The following is a 15,866-nucleotide window of genomic DNA, read 5'->3' as shown; positions in this document are numbered from 1 at the left end:
GGATTCATTGGTGTTCATTTTCCAACAGTCTATCGACTCTGGATCAGTTCCTATGGACTGGAGGGTAGCTAATGTAACATCACTTTTTAAAAAAGGAGGGAGAGAGAAAATGGATAATTATAGACCGGTTAGTCTGATATTAGTAGTGGGGAAGATGTTGGAATCAATTATTAAAGATGAAATAGCAGCACATTTGGAAAGCAGTGACAGGATCGGTCCAAGTCAGCATGGATTTATGAAAGGGAAATCATGCTTGATAAATCTTCTGGAATTTTTTGAGGATGTAACTAGTAGAGTGGATGAGGGATGTGGTGTATTTGGACTTTCAAAAGGCTTTTGACAAGGTCCTACACAAGAGATTAGTGTGCAAAATTAAAGCACATGGTATTGGGGGTAATGTATTGACGTGGATAGAGAACTGGTTGGCAGACAGGAAGCAGAGAGTAGGGATAAACGGGTCCTTCTCAGAATGGCAAGCAGTGACTAGTGAGGTGCCGCAGGGCTCAGTGCTGGGACCCCAGCTATTTACAATATACATCAATGATTTAGATGAAGGAATTGAGTGTAATATCTCCAAGTTTTCAGATGACACTAAGCTGGGTGGCAGTGTAAGCTGTGAGGAGGATGCTAAGAGGCTGCACGGTGACTTGGACAGGTTAGGTGAGTGGGCAAATGCATGGCAGATGCAGTATAATGTGGATAAATGTGAGGTTATCCCCTTTGGTGGCAAAAACATGAAGGCAGAATATTATCTGAATGGCGGCAGGTTAGGAAAAGGGGAGGTGCAACGAGACCTTGGTGTCATGGTACATCAGTCATTGAAAGTTGGCATGCAGGTACAGCAGGCGTTGAAGGCGGCAAATGGCATGTTGGCCTTCATAGCTAGGGGATTTGAATATAGGAGCATGGAGGTATAAATGCAGTTGTACAGGGCCTTGGTGAGGCCTCACCTGGAACATTGTGTTCAGTTTTGTTCTCCTAATCTGAGGAAGGACGTTCTTGCTATTGAGGGAGTGCAACGAAGGTTCACCAGACTGATTCCCGGGATGGCTGGACTGACATATGAGGAGAGACTGGATCGACTGGGCTTGTATTCACTGGAGTTTGGAAGAATGAGAGAGGATCTCATAGAAGCATATAAAATTCTGACGGGACTGGACAGTTAGATGCAGGAAGAATGTTCCTGATGTTGGGGAAGTCCAGAACCAGGGGTCACAGTCTAAGGATAAGGGGTAAGCCATTTAGGACTGAGATGAGGAGAAACCTCTTCACTCAGAGAGTTGTTAACCTGTGGAATTCCCTGCCGCAGAAAGTTGTTGATGCCAGTTCATTGGATATATTCAAGTGGGAGTTAGATATGGCCCTGATGTCTAAAGGGATCAAGGGGTATGGAGAGAAAGCAGGAAAGGGGTACTGAAGGAATGATCAGCCATGATCTTATTGAATGGTGCTGCAGGCTCGAAGGGCCGAATGGCCTACTCCTGCACCTCTTTTCTATGTTTCTATGTTTCTTGTATATATGGATTTCCAGACGGCATTTAATAAAGTTCTGCATAAGAGATTATCTTAAAAGCTTCTGGAATTGGAGATAACCTTGAGACATGGTTGGGAAGTAGGAGACAGAGAGTTGGGATAAAGGGGACATTCTTTGATTGGCAGAATGTGGCTAGTGCTGTTCCCCAGGAATCTTTACTGGGGCCTCAGCTTTTATACATTAATGACTTTGAGGAAGGAATAGAGATTTGTATATACAGATTTGCATGATGACACTGAATTAGCAGGCACAGTAAGTTATGTAGAAGGGAACAGGAAATTACAAGACTATGTGAGTGGGCAAATCTATGGATGATAGAGTTCAGTGTGAGGAAGTGTGAGGTTATGCACTTTTGATCTGAGAAAGATAAATTGCAATATTTTCTTAATGAGAGACGAGGAAATGTGTATGATCAATAGTGGATGTCCATCGACACAAATCACTAAAAATTGGTGCACAGGTACAAAAGGGAATCTAAATGGCCAAGTGGGAGTTGCCATACAAAAGTGAGGACGTGATGTGTCAGTTGTGCAGAGCCTGGGTCTGACCCCATCTGGAGAATTGCGTTCAGTTTTGAGAACCGCACCTCAGGAAAGATATCTTGACCTTGGATGGGGTACCGTGCAGATTAGCAGAATGTTTCCAACGATTAAAGGGTTAAGTTAAGAGGACAGGTTGCATAAGCTTGGCTTGTATTCCCTTGATTTTAAAAGGTTGAGGAGTGATCAAATCGAGTTATTTAAAATGATGAAGGAATTCCATAGAGGAATTATTTCCTCTGGTGGAGAATCGAAAACAAGAGGGCATAATCTTAAATATCAGAGCTAAGTGATGCAGGGTGAAATCAGGATGCACTTTTTCACATAAAGGGTAGTGGAAATCTGCAGCTCTCTCCCCAAAAGGATGCTGGAGCAATTGAAGTTTTCAAGGCAGAAGTGAAAGATTTTTGTTGGGTGAGGGTATCAAGGGATTTGGAGCACAGGTGGGTAACTGCAGTTGAGGTGCAGATTGCAATACGGAGCTCCCCCTAGTGGATTACTGCTCCACCTTGTGGATTATTGTGGTAATGCAACTGCTGATGTAAATACAATAAAAAGGCCATGTGACAAGTCACATGATCATAAGTTTCCATTAAGAACCATCTTGTGTAATGTGTGCGTTAGTGATGTCGTAAAGAATATATCACATTGGCAAACGAGAATAGGATTTCTGGATTCCCTTGCTGAAATTTTTGTTGGTGGATGTCCCTGCCAACCAACAGACAGTCTTTGAGAAGTTCTTTGTTTTGCAGAACAACTAAAAAGCCATGGTAAATTTCAAATACACTTGGCTGAACTGTCGAAGTTTCCAGAGTCCAGATGGCCATGCTTATGGGAATACAGCACTTGGGTGAGTTCCATCATGACTTAGAGACTTTCGGAACGTATGTGGCGCGGCTAGAAATGTTTTTCACTGCAAAGAGTATCGTCGAAGTCCCCGATGATGAAAACCATAACCGGGTGGTGTTAGAAAAAAAAGGGTTTTTTTCTTTTCTGAAGCAGGCTCCGAGGTGTATGAAACTCTGAAAAATGTGCTTGCTCCCATCAAGCCAGAAAACAGAGCATTGATGGAGATTCTACAGCACTGCAGCTGTAACCCACTGGAAATTGCTGAAAGTTATTATTTTGGAATACGAAATCAATTAATTGACGATGGTATCAGTGAGTACATTGTCATTTTAAAACAGCTATCCATTTCGGAAACTGTCAGGACCAAGCATTGCGTCACCACTTTGTTTGTGGGATGAAAAATAAAGCAATCAGAAGAAAGTTGTTGACAACCCCTAACTTCACTTTTGATTTAGCTTGTCAGACACCTATGACGATGGATATGGCCGACCAATACTGCCAAGATTTGTATACCATTTCCAGTTGTCAGCCAACAGGTTAAAAGTAAAAGGCACTTGGGCCACAATGCCTCAGCAACTTGCCAAGGTAACAATGCATAGAAGTCGTACTATCAGTACCTGGGACAACACATTGCTCAAAACTGTCCATATGTGAAGGCAGAGTGTTTCTTCTGCAAGAAAACTGGGCATCTTGCAAAGGCATGCCAACTGAAGAGTAAACCAACTTTCAATGCTAGAAGCAGAAATTGCCAGATACGACATAGCATTGAAGAGATGCAACAGGACATGGAAGATCTGGAGATACATGTCATCAGGAGCATGAGGGTATCTAACAAAGATTTGTGATGTATTGTCATCCAAATAGATGTTGCAGGAACCAGGATACCCATGGAAAGCGACACTGGTGCATCCATGAGCGTAATAACGGAATCGCTACATCTCGACAAGTTGAGTGATTTTTCACTGGAGAAATCGAAGATAGAGCTGCGAGATCACTCCCTGTGATAGGACGTATCACCGTACTGGTGAAATACAAGGATCAGTTTCAGAGCTTGCCTCTCTTCGTAGTATCAGGAGACAAGCCTGCTTAATAGGTAGAAACCGATTGGGATCACTGAAGCTTGATTGGAATGAGGTTTTTCATGTTGAAATGAGATTTGCATTGAAGGATGATGTCATCAAACAATATCTGAAAGTGTTCTGCGAAACAGGCAGTCCGATTCAAGGTGAGTGTCAGAGTGCAGAAGGATGCGAGACCTATTTACTGCAAGCCACGTCTCGTACCATACGCACTCAAGGAGAAAGTTGAGCAAGAACTCAAAACACTAGAAACTGAGAACATTATCTTTAAGGTAGATCTAAGTAATTGGGCTATACCTATAGTTGTTGTACCTACGTCAGATGGTAATGCTGATGCTATGTCCAGATTGCCATCCTCATCACAAGTTACACCCAATAGGGAAGAAGTGTTCTATTTTTCATATATTGATGAACTGTTAGTCACAGCTGAAGAGATTAGTAGAGCAACCAAGAGTGACTCAGTTATGTCAAAGGTGCATGATTACATAACAAATGGCTGTCAAAACAGGTATCAGAGAAAGGTATTCATCCATACTTCGTTCTTATGAATGAATTATCAGTGGATAAAGATTGTATCATGTGTGGTACAAGAAAAGTTATTCCAAATAAATTCAGGTCAAAATTGTTAGGAGATCTTCATGACTAGCACCTGGGAATATGCTTGACCAAGAATTTTGCACACAGTTACTTATGGTGGCCAGGTCTAAATAAAGATATAGAGTACATCGTTAGTCAATGTATTACATGTCAATTGGTAAGCCAAACACCACCATCAGTATCATTACAGCCATGGAAATGGCCTCCCAGGGTGTGGCAAAGGTTACATGTAAATTTTGCTGAGCTAGAAGGACAATAATTGTTCATTGTGATTGATAGTCATTCGAAGTGAGTAGAGATGTTTCCGATGCGTAAAATAACAAGTAAAACAATAGACAATTTGCGAAGATTGTTTTCGTCATATGGCCTCCCAGAAGACATTGTGTCTGATAATGGGCCACAATTTTGTTCAGAAGAATTTGCACATTTCATGAGCAGAAACGGTGTGAAACATACCAAGGTTCAACTGTACCACCCTGCTTCAAATGGTGCAGCAGAGTGCACAGTACAAATTGTAAAACATGCCCTCATCAAGCAATTGTTGGATCACAAATTGGCCAATTTTCTGATTATTTATCATAATACTCCTCATACTAATTCTGGTAGAACACCAGCAGAGTTTCTCAAACGATTGCCACGAATCAGGTTCTCGTTGTTAAGCCAAATTTGGCATGGTCAGTAGAAGAGAAACAATTAAGACAGAAAGAGAATCATGATAGAAGTAGAGTAAGAGAGAGAAGTGTGAAATTAAAGCAGAAGGTGAGAGTGAAGAACCATCACCATAAATAGTTAAAGTGGTTACCAGGAAGAGCAGTGAAGATATGTGGCTCTCTCACTTTTTTGGTCAAGACGTTTGATCATGAAAAGGTTAGATTTATTCACATGGATCATATTTTATCTACAAATGTGGAACGAGGTGAAAGTTGGAATGATTCGATTATTTCTGATGAGTCAGATAGTGTTGTTACAAGTAAAGTACCAGTAGCAAATTCTCCTCATCAGATGTACTAGAAACAAACCCAAGAGAAAGTCAGAATTTAAGTCCGAGTCCGAGTCAGGCAGACTCATTCTGAAGTTGCAGTGAGTCCAAATGTAGATCAAGGGTTGCCCTTGGAGAAAAATTCTCCTCAGGTTCAGCGTAGAATGAGTTTAAGTTCGACACCACGTTTGGAAAATTTTGTTCAAGAGCAAATGTTTCCTTTCGAAACAGAAAACCAATGGTTAAGTTTGATTTGTAAATATGGCAAAATAAGTTCACCATGCAATTTATGTATAATGATTATTTTATTATGATTACTTTTTTCATTAAGGAGGGAGAAGTGTAATATAGAGCTCCCCTAGGGATTACTGCTCCACTTAGTGCACTACTTTGGTCGTGCAACTGCTGATGTAAATACAATTAAAGGGTCATGTGACAAGTCACATGATCACAAGTTTCCAGTAAGAGTCATCTTGTGTAATGTGTGTTTTAGTGTGTGTTTGTAAAATATATATCACACAGATCAACCATGATCTAATTGAAATGGTGGAACAGGATCGAGGGGCTGGATAGTCCACTCTATTTTTGTATTTTTCCCAATGTTAAAATACACTGACTAACCTTCTATATCATTGCTCATGGACAAAGATAATGCCGCATAATTTGCATTGAAAATAGGCTAATGGCACTCACAGTTGTTTATGTGCAAATGCGACAGCAACTATCTGCGAGCACAGATGCAAGTTTAAATATGGAAATCAACAGGTGCTGTCCGAGATGCACCAGTCTGCTGTTAGCTTTGCGAAAGTGGCTTTTCGCCGTCTAGCTCACCGTTGAAATGCATTGAATGGCGGGAAGTTGCTGTATTTGCACGGTAGATCCAAATTAAACGTGGCACAGAAAGTGTCCATTTCTGTCTACGTACCCTTTTAACGACGTGCAAATGTTAATTACTGCTGGTCAACCTCTCTGCCACTGAAAATTAACTATTACAAGTGTGGAGTTTCAACCTTCAAGTTTTAATTGTTGGAGATTTTAAAACCGTAAAATTTAACATTTAATTTTTTTTTTTTACTTTTCCTTTCCATTTCTTTTCTCTCTCTCTCTTAATGTAATCTTTATTTCAACAACAACAATTTGTATTTATATAGCGTCTTTAATGTAGTAAAATGCCCCAAGATGTTTCACAGAAGTATTATGAGACAAAAAATTTGACACTGAGCCACATAAAGAGAAATTAGGGCAGGTGACCAAAAGTTTGGTCAAAGAGATAGGTTTTAAGGAGCGTCTTAAAGGAGGAAAGAGAGGTAGAGAGGCAGAAAGGTTTAGGCAGGGAGTTCCAGTGCTTGGGGGCCCAGGTAACAGAAGGCACGGCCACCAATGGTTGAGCAATTATAATCAGGGATGCTCAAGAGGGCAGAATTAGAGGAGCGCAGATAACTCGGGGGGGTTGTGGGCTTGAAGGAGGTTACAGAGATAGGGAGGGGCAAGGCCATGGAGGGATTTGTAAACAATGATAAGAATTTTGAAATTGAGGTGTTGCTTAACCAGGAGCCAATGTAGGTCAGCGAGCACAGAGGTGATGGGTGAATGGGACATGGGCAGCCGAGTTTTAAATGACCTCAAATTTATGTAGGGTAAAATGTGGAAGGCCAGCCAGGAGTGCATTGGAACAGTCATGTCTAGAGGTAACAAAAGCATGAATGAGTGCTTCAGCAGCGGATGAGCTGAGGCAAGGGTGGAGATGGCCGATGTTACGGAGGTGGAAATAGGTGGTCTTAGTTACACTGCGGATGTGTTAATTTCAGGGTCAAATATGAGAGCAGGGTTGCAAACAGCGTGGTTTAGCCTCAGACAGAAGTTGGGGCGAGGGATGGAGTCAATGGTTAGGGAACGGAGTTTGTGGCGAGGACCGAGAACACTGGCTTCGGTCTTCCCAATATCTAATTGGAGAAAATTTCTGCTCATCCAGAACAGGATATCGGACAAGCAGTCTGACAATTTAGACACCGTGGAGGGCTCGAGAGAAGTGGTAGGGAGGTGGAGCTGGGTATCATCAGCGTACATGTGGAAACTGACGCTGCGTTTTCGGATAATATCGCCAAGGAGTAACATGTAGATGAGAAATAGGAGGGGGCAACCAGAGTAATGATACTGGAGCAGGAAGACAAGCTGTTGCAGGTGATTTTCTGGCTACAATTAGATAGATAAGAATGGATCCAGGCGAGTGCATTCACATCTAGCTGGATGACAGTGGAGAGGTGTTCGAGAAGGATAGAGTGGTCAACCGTGTCAAAGGCTGCAGACAAGTCAAGAAGGACGAGGAGGGATAGTTTGCCTGACTTTTAACAGTCCCATTCTTTATTTCTCTTTCTGTACCTGATTTGTTATTCAATCACCCATTCTAATTTACGCTTCCTTCTCAGTCCTTGCGCTGTTAGTTTCTCAATCATTCAATCTGATTAGTTAAGGAGAAACACAGTTGCTTGCCCTGTTTACTCAGGTCCCAGATGCACTGTTTCCCCCAGTGACGTTATTAACTCGCACTTTCAGCAAATTGCCACACAAAAAATGTAAAAACCTAAACATGGAAGGGCAAGTCTAACAGACAGCAGACTCCTACAGCAAATTATGGCCCATTAAGGATTGTGCCTCACTTTTAGTAACTGTCTTGGCTTCTTTCTCAATGTCTAAATATTTCCATCTTCTTCTATCTCTCTTTCAATTTGTCTGCTACTTCTCTCTTATGGCTGATACTTTCATTGAGATCTCTGTACTTCTCAGTTTGTCTCAGTCTCTGTTGCTTTTCCTCTATCTATCTTCACTTTACTCTGTAGTCTCTCAGCATCTCTGTACAGCTCTCACACCTATTCCTTTCATAGTTTACTGAATATTTACCATTTTATAGGGTGGAACATGCAACACAATGACAGGCAATGTGTATTTAGTTGGCAGAGGGTATGGGTGGGGAATGGCTGTATGGAAAAGGCTACAGTATGCAAAGGCATGTGGGAAGACGCAGTTTGCGTGCGTGTGTGTGCATCCGTGCAGATCATTTTGTCGCAGATAAAATCTAGTATTATTTATATCACCACACAAAATGATGCTCCCTCGGCTGCAGAATTGTAACATGTACAGCACAGAAGGAGGCCATTCAGTGAATCAGGTCCAGACTCTTTGTCTGGAGCCATTTATTCTAATTGTTCAGTTTAATTGTTGTGTTTCAGAATTGTGTCCTCAGCAGATCAAGTCTGTGCTCATGGGCAGCAGATCTTAGCAAACCCCTTCTCTCTGGGTCAGAAATAGGATCTATTCCCAGCAATGCTCTCCCTGCAATGGACCAAGACGATGACAGTCCCAGGGAGCACGGATTACTCAGAAGACAAGTTAATTTACAATTGCTATTTGAAAGGGGAAATGTCACATTCTGAATCTAAGCATAGCTGCCTGGTGGGAAAAATTATGATATTATTTATGGTCACTGAATAACTGCAAAATAATCTCTCTATACATACATTCCTTCACTTTGAGATGGTTTTACATGACCCCTGAAGGCAGTGTCACAGAGAGAGGACCAGGACTGCCTATATTAATCTGATAAAGCCAGTAGTTGCTGCAGAAAATACAACTTGACATTTTTGCTTTAGTTCTTCAGAAGACAAGTGAAGCAAAAATGTGGATAACGCACGATGATAATTGGGTAGTTTCATGTAGGACATTTGCACCAAGACAACATAATAAAGTTGCACTTAAAAAGGCATTTCGGGAGTTATTCATTTCTTCCAAAAATCTAATTTGCCACAGACGTGCCAGCAAACAAAAATATATAAGCTGAGTAGAGAAAGATGTATGTGAGTAGCAGATTTACTAACCGTAAATATGAGGTCAGTTCCATTCCTGAATGTGGACGATGGGCGAATCTAAAAACAGACAGGCAACAATGGATTAGTGACTCATATACAGTGGTGGAAATTTCTGTGGCCAGTAAACAGCACGGCCCTTCTTGCCTATGGTTTAGGGATCAGAGCTGGGACAAAGAAAACAGTGAGATTGTTCTGTGATACATTCATAGAAAGACAGAAAAGCTGCAATACAGAAACAGGTTATTTGTCCAACTAGTCCGTCATGACATAGTTTCTGCCTCCACCGGAAGTGGGAGTGAATTTGTTAAAACTACAACTCTCTGTGTAAAGAAGTTTCTCCTGTCCTCAGTTCTTAATCTGTTACCTTTAATGTTGTATCTTTGGCTCCTCATTCTTGACCTCTCAACTGCTGGAAGCAGTCTGCTTCTATCTGCCCTGTCCCATCCTTTCATAATGTTAAACACTTCTTTCATGTCATATATATTACATCATATATACACTCAAGCCCTTCAATGGAAGGTGGCATCATCAGAGCAGATATGACGAAGACGGAGAAACTGGGAGAAAGGAATGGAGTGGTAACAGGATGTGGGGTGGGAGGAAGTGTAGTCCAGGTAGCTGCGTGAGTCAATGGGCTAATAGTGAATGATTGTCAATAGTTGCATCTGCTCTGACGACGCCACCTTCCACAATAGTGCCTCTGATATGTTTTCCTTTTTCCTCAACTGAGGATTCCCCTCCACCATGGTTAACACGGTCCTCAACCGTGTCCGTTCCATTTCTCACACCTCTGCTCTCACCCCTTCCCATCTCTCTCAGAACTATGACAGTATTCCCCTTGTCCCCACCTTTCACCCCACCAACCTTCACATTCAATGGATCATCCCTCCGCCATTTCCGCCACCTCCAGCGTGATTCCACCACCAATCACATCGTCCCCTCCCCTCCCCTCCCCTCTCAGCATTCCGAAGGGAACGCTCCCTCTGCAACACCCTGGTCCGTTCCAGAGTCACCCACAGCACCCACTCCCCTTCCCATGGCATCTTCCCGTGCAAGCGCAGGAGATGCAACATCTGCCCTTTTACCTCCTCCCTTTCCACTATCCAGGGCCACAAATACTCCTTCCATGTGAAACAGCGATTTATTTATACTTCTTTCAATTTAGTATACTGTATTCGCTGCTCACGATGTGGTCTCCTCTACAATGGGGAGACCCAATGCAGATTGGGTGACCGCTTTGCGGAATACCTCCGTTCAGTCTGTAAGCGTGACCGCGAGCTTCCGGTCGCCTGTCACTTTAATTCCCCACTCCACTCCCGGAGTCACAGTGCGGATTTCATTCCCTACGGGGAACAACAGACAGGATCTTTGCAGCATGACAACTGCAGGAAAAATGCAGGAAAAATGCAGGCAGCAGCACCAGCCCTTATACATGGCCTTTTTCGACGTTACAAAGGCCTTTGACACTGTCGACCGTGAGGACTTATGGAGCGTCCTCCTCCGTTTTGGGTGTCCCCAAATGTTTGTCAACATCCTTCGCCTGCTCCACGATGACATGCAGGCTGTGATCCTTACCAGCGGATCCATTACAGACCCATTCCACGTCCGAACCGGGGTCAAACAGGGCTGCGTCATCGCTCCAACCCTCTTTTCAATCTTCCTCGCTGTCATGCTCCATCTCATTGTCAACAAGCTCCCCGCTGGAGTGGAACTAAACTACAGAACCAGTGGGTAGCTATTTAACCTACACCGCCTCCAGGCCAGGTCCAAAACCATCCAAACCTCTGCCGTTGAGCTGCACTACGCGGACGATGCCTGTGTCTGTGCACATTCGGAGACTGAACTCCAGGATATAGTCAATGTATTCACCGAGGCATATGAAAGCATGGGCCTTACATTTAACATCTGTAAGACAAAGGTCCTACACCAACCTATCCTCGCCGCACAGCACTGCCCCCCAGTCATCAAGATTCACGGGTCGGCTCTCGACAACGTGGACCTCTTCCCATACCTCGGGAGCCTCTTGTCAACAAAGGCAGACATTGATGCGGAGATTCAACATCACCTCCAGTGCGCCAGTGCAGCCTTCGGCCGCCTGAGGAAAAGAGTGTTCAAACTTACCGCCAAGCTCATGGTCTACAGGCCTGTAGTAATTCCCGCCCTCCTATTGGGTCAGAGACATGGACGATTACAGAAGCCACATTAAGTCACTGAAGATATATCACCAACGATGTCTCTGCAAGGTCCTGAAAATCCCCTGGGAGGACAGATGCACCAATATCAGTGTCCTCGCTGAGGCTAACATCCCCAGCATTGAAGCACTGACCATGCTAGATCAGCTTCATTGGGCAGGCCACTTAGTTCTAGCATGCCAGATACGAGACTCCCTAAACAACTGCTATATGCGGAGCTCCTTCATGGCAAACGAGCCAAAGGTGGGCAGCGGAAACGGTACAAGGACACCCTCAAAGCGTCCCACTTATGCCTGGGAGACCCTGGCCGAAGACCGCCCTAGGTGGAAAAAGTTCATCAGGGAGGGCGTTGAGCACTTCGAATCTCAATGCTGCAAGCGTGAAGAGATCAGGCAGCGAAAGGAACGTGCGGCAAATCAGTCCCACCCCCTCTTCCCCCGACGAATATCTGTCCCACCTGTGACAGGGTCTGTGGCTCTCGTGTTGGACTGTTCAGCCACCAATGAACTCACTTTAGGAGTGGAAGCAAATCTTCCTCAATTCCGAGGGACTGCCTATGATTGATTGCCACTCCACTCCCACTCTGACCTCTCCATCCTCGGACTCCTGCACTGCTCCAATGAGGCTCAAGGAACAGCACCTCATCTTTCGTTTCGGCACTTTACAACCTTCTGGACTCAACATCGAGTTCAACAATTTCAGACTTTAACTTCTGCCCATATTTTACTCTGATGTATTTTTTCTCTGTGTTTCCCAAGGCAGCTGGTAATTATTCCGCCATTCACACCCTATCTAAACTAATCTTTTTCTAACTTCTGCCATTACCATCTCAAGTCAGCCCATCACCCCTTTTGTCTCTCAAATCTCTCCTGTCTTTCACCCTAACACAGACCTTCTCTTCTGTTCTTTCCTCCCCACCCCTTTTCAAAACTCCTTCAGAATCTGTTCTTTTCAAAAATTCGGCAGTTCTGACGAAGGGTCATCGACCTGAAAAGTTAACTGTTTCTCTCTCCACAGATGCTGCCTGACCCGCTGAGATTTCCAGCATTTCATGTTTTTATTTCGGATTCCAGCATCTGCAGTATTTAGCTTTTGTGTAGCCCAGTACATGCACTGTTTTCGGGCAGCCAGACATACCTGGAATTCAATTTGCCATCAAATGGCTATTTGCAGAACCATAACTCAGAGGGAAGGGAGGGAAATTAATGTTATTCCCAATCCCATGATAATTCTGCTGTGTAACCAATGAGTAAGAGGGGCATGAAAGAAGACTTAATTGACTAATCTTCCAATTTTCTCTTCCTCTCTCAGGGAAAGTGTGCCACCTCTGCTCAGTCCCACCTGTTTGAGACATAAGAACTTAACAACATAAGAATTAGGAGCAGGAGTAGTCCCTTCTCCCAGAGGTTGTAAACCTATGGAATTCTCTGCCCCAGAGAGCTGTGGAGGCTGGGTCATTGAATATATTTAAAGTGACGACAGACAGATATTTGAGCGATACGGGAATAAAGGGTTATGAGGAGCGGGCAGGGAAGTGGAGCTGAGTCCATGATCAGACCAGCCATGATCTTATTAAATGGTGGAGCAGGCTCGAGGGGCCAAATGGCCTACTCCTGCTCCTATTTCTTATGTTCTTATGTTCTTATTTGGCCTCTCGAGTCTGCTCCACTATTCAATGAGATCATGGCTGATCTTCTACCTCAACTCCACTTTCCTACACTGTCTCCATATCCCTTGATTCCCTTAATATTCAAAAATCTATCGATCTCTGTCTTGAATTTACTCATCCACGGGCTTCTGGGGGAGAGAACGGCAAAGATTCACCACCCTCTGAGTGAAGAAGTTTCTCCTTATCTCAGTCCTAAATGGCCGACCTCTTATTCTGAGAATGTGACCCCTGGTTCTTGACTCCCCAGCTAGAAGAAACATCCTCGCTACATCTAGCCTGTCAAGCCCTGTAAGTATTTTGTATGTTTGAATGAGATCACCTCTCAATCTTCTAAACTCTAGTCTAAAGCCTAGTCTATATATTAGCATGGATAGAGGATTGGCTAATTAACAGAAAACAGAGAATCGGGATAAAGGGGCCATTTTCAGGTTGGCAAACTGTAACTAGCGGGGTGCCACAGAGATCAGTGCTGGGGCCTCAACTATTTAAAATCTATATTAATGACTTGGATGAAGGGACCGAGTGTAATGTAGCCAAACTTGGTGATGATACAAAGATAGGCAGGAGGAGGACACACAAAATCTACAAAGGAATATAGACAGGCTAAGTGAGTGGGCAAAAATTTGGCAGATGGAGTATAATGTGGCAAAATGTGAGATTATCCACTTTGGCAGAAATAATAGAAAATCAAATTATAATTTAAATGGAGAAAAATTGCAAAGTGCTGCAGTACAGAGAGACCTGGGGGTTCTTGTGCCTGAAACACAAAAAGTTAGTATGCAGGTACAGCAAATAATCAGGAAGGCAAATGGAATGTTGGCCTTTATTGCAAGGGGGATAGAGTATAAAAGCAGAGAAGTCCTGCTACAACTGTATAAAATATTGGTTAGGCCACACCCCGGAGTACTGCATATAGTTTTGGTCTCCGTATTTAAAGAAGGATGTACTTGCATTGGAGGCTGTTCAGAGAAGGTTCACTAGGTTGATTCCAGAGATGAGGGGATTGACTTATGAAGATAGGTTGAGTAGGTTGGGCCTATATACATTGGAGTTCAGAAGAATGAGAGGTGTTCTTATTGAAACATATAAGATAATGAGGGGGCTTGACAAGGTGGATTCTATTTCCCGCACCTCTGTTCTCACCCCTTCCCCTCCCTCTCAGATCCACGACAGGTTTCCCCTTGTCCTCACCTTTCACCTCACCAGCCTCCACGTTCAACGGATCATCCTCCGCCATTTACACCACCTCCAGCGTGATCCCACCACCAATCACATCTTCCCCTCCCCTCCCCTATCAGTATTCTGAAGGGGCAGCTCCATCTGTGACACTCTGGTCCATTCCGCAGTCACCCCCAGCAGTCCCTCCCCTTCCCACGCCACCTTACCGTGTAAGCGCAGGAGATGCAACACCCGCCATTTTACCTTCCCCCGCCCCCCCCCCCCCCCATCCCCCCATCAGAGCCTGTTTCTTTCTTTCCTTTTCTCTCCTTGTCTCTAATGACAGCTGGTCATTATCCCGCCATTCACAACCTATCTTGACTAATGTTTTTCTAACTCCTGGCATTACCATTTGAATTTGGGCCATCATCAATTTTGTCTCTCTAATCTCTCCTGCCTTCCACCCTATCACAGACCTTCCCTTTTGTTCTTTCTTCCCCTCCCTCTTTCAGTGCTTCTTAAGAATCTGTTTTTTCGAACTTTTGCCAGTTCTGACGAAGGGTCATCGACCCGAAACATTAACTCTGTTTCTCTCCACAGATGCGGCCTGACCCGCAAGGATGGAAGATTTCCTTCCCTGAAGGGCATTAGTGAACCAGATGGGTTTTTAACGACAATCCGGTAGTTTCATTGGGCTAGAATTTGCACTGCAATCCACCCGGTATTGGTTGTTTTGGGTGAAAATCAGGTCGGTGAAAATTTCCATAAAGAGTTGCGCCGACGGTTTTGAAATACCGCTGGGGAGCAGACCGCTGGCATGCACCATCCAAAGATCGCTATCGCCCAAGCTTGGGCTCAGCGGTAACCTGTAGATAAGTAGAAAAAACACCCACGAGAAGCAGCGGGAGCTGGGCGTTAGGTAAGTAACCCTGCAAAAAAAGGTAACTTAATGGGTTTTTAATAATTATTTTAAAAATTCTTTTACAATGATTAAGGTAAAAAGAGCCCTGAGAATATTTTCTGATTTTTTATTTTATGTTTTTTGGAAAAAATATTTTTTGTGTTTTACTCCTCCTAGGCCCAACCTGCAGCCTTGGTCTAAATTTTAGTAATTACGGCTCTTTTTGTATAAGAACCTGCCAATTGGCCCAAGATTCCATTTTCTGCCTAGAATCAGGGTGTAAGGTCCTTTTTTTTTACCGGGCAGAAATGTTTCCATTTTTTGTGGAATCTTTTGCTGGCGGCAATTTTAAAATCTTAGCGGTATTTTGGGCTGGCGGAATTTTTTGAAATTCTAGCCCAAAGTCACCATTAGCGTTTTATTCCAGATTTATTTAATTAACTGAATTTAAATTCCCCAGCTGCCGGAGTGGGATTTGAACTCACATCTCTGGATCATTAGTCCAG

General features: G+C 43.6%; 1 protein-coding gene across 1 annotated transcript in view; it reads right to left on the bottom strand.

Annotated features, from left to right (window-relative positions):
• Positions 1 to 15,866, bottom strand: part of frem1a (Fras1 related extracellular matrix 1a) — a 352,151-nt gene that overhangs the window by 33,697 nt on the left and 302,588 nt on the right. The window contains 1 exon segment of the mRNA XM_070877990.1: positions 9,450 to 9,497. Coding sequence (XP_070734091.1) covers positions 9,450 to 9,497 — 48 coding nt within the window.

The sequence above is a fragment of the Pristiophorus japonicus genome, chromosome 1 (genome assembly GCF_044704955.1).
Source record: "Pristiophorus japonicus isolate sPriJap1 chromosome 1, sPriJap1.hap1, whole genome shotgun sequence".
Lineage (NCBI taxonomy): Eukaryota > Metazoa > Chordata > Chondrichthyes > Pristiophoridae > Pristiophorus > Pristiophorus japonicus.
The sequence above is the reverse complement of the archived record's forward strand: the minus strand, read 5'-3'. Positions and strand labels throughout refer to the sequence as shown.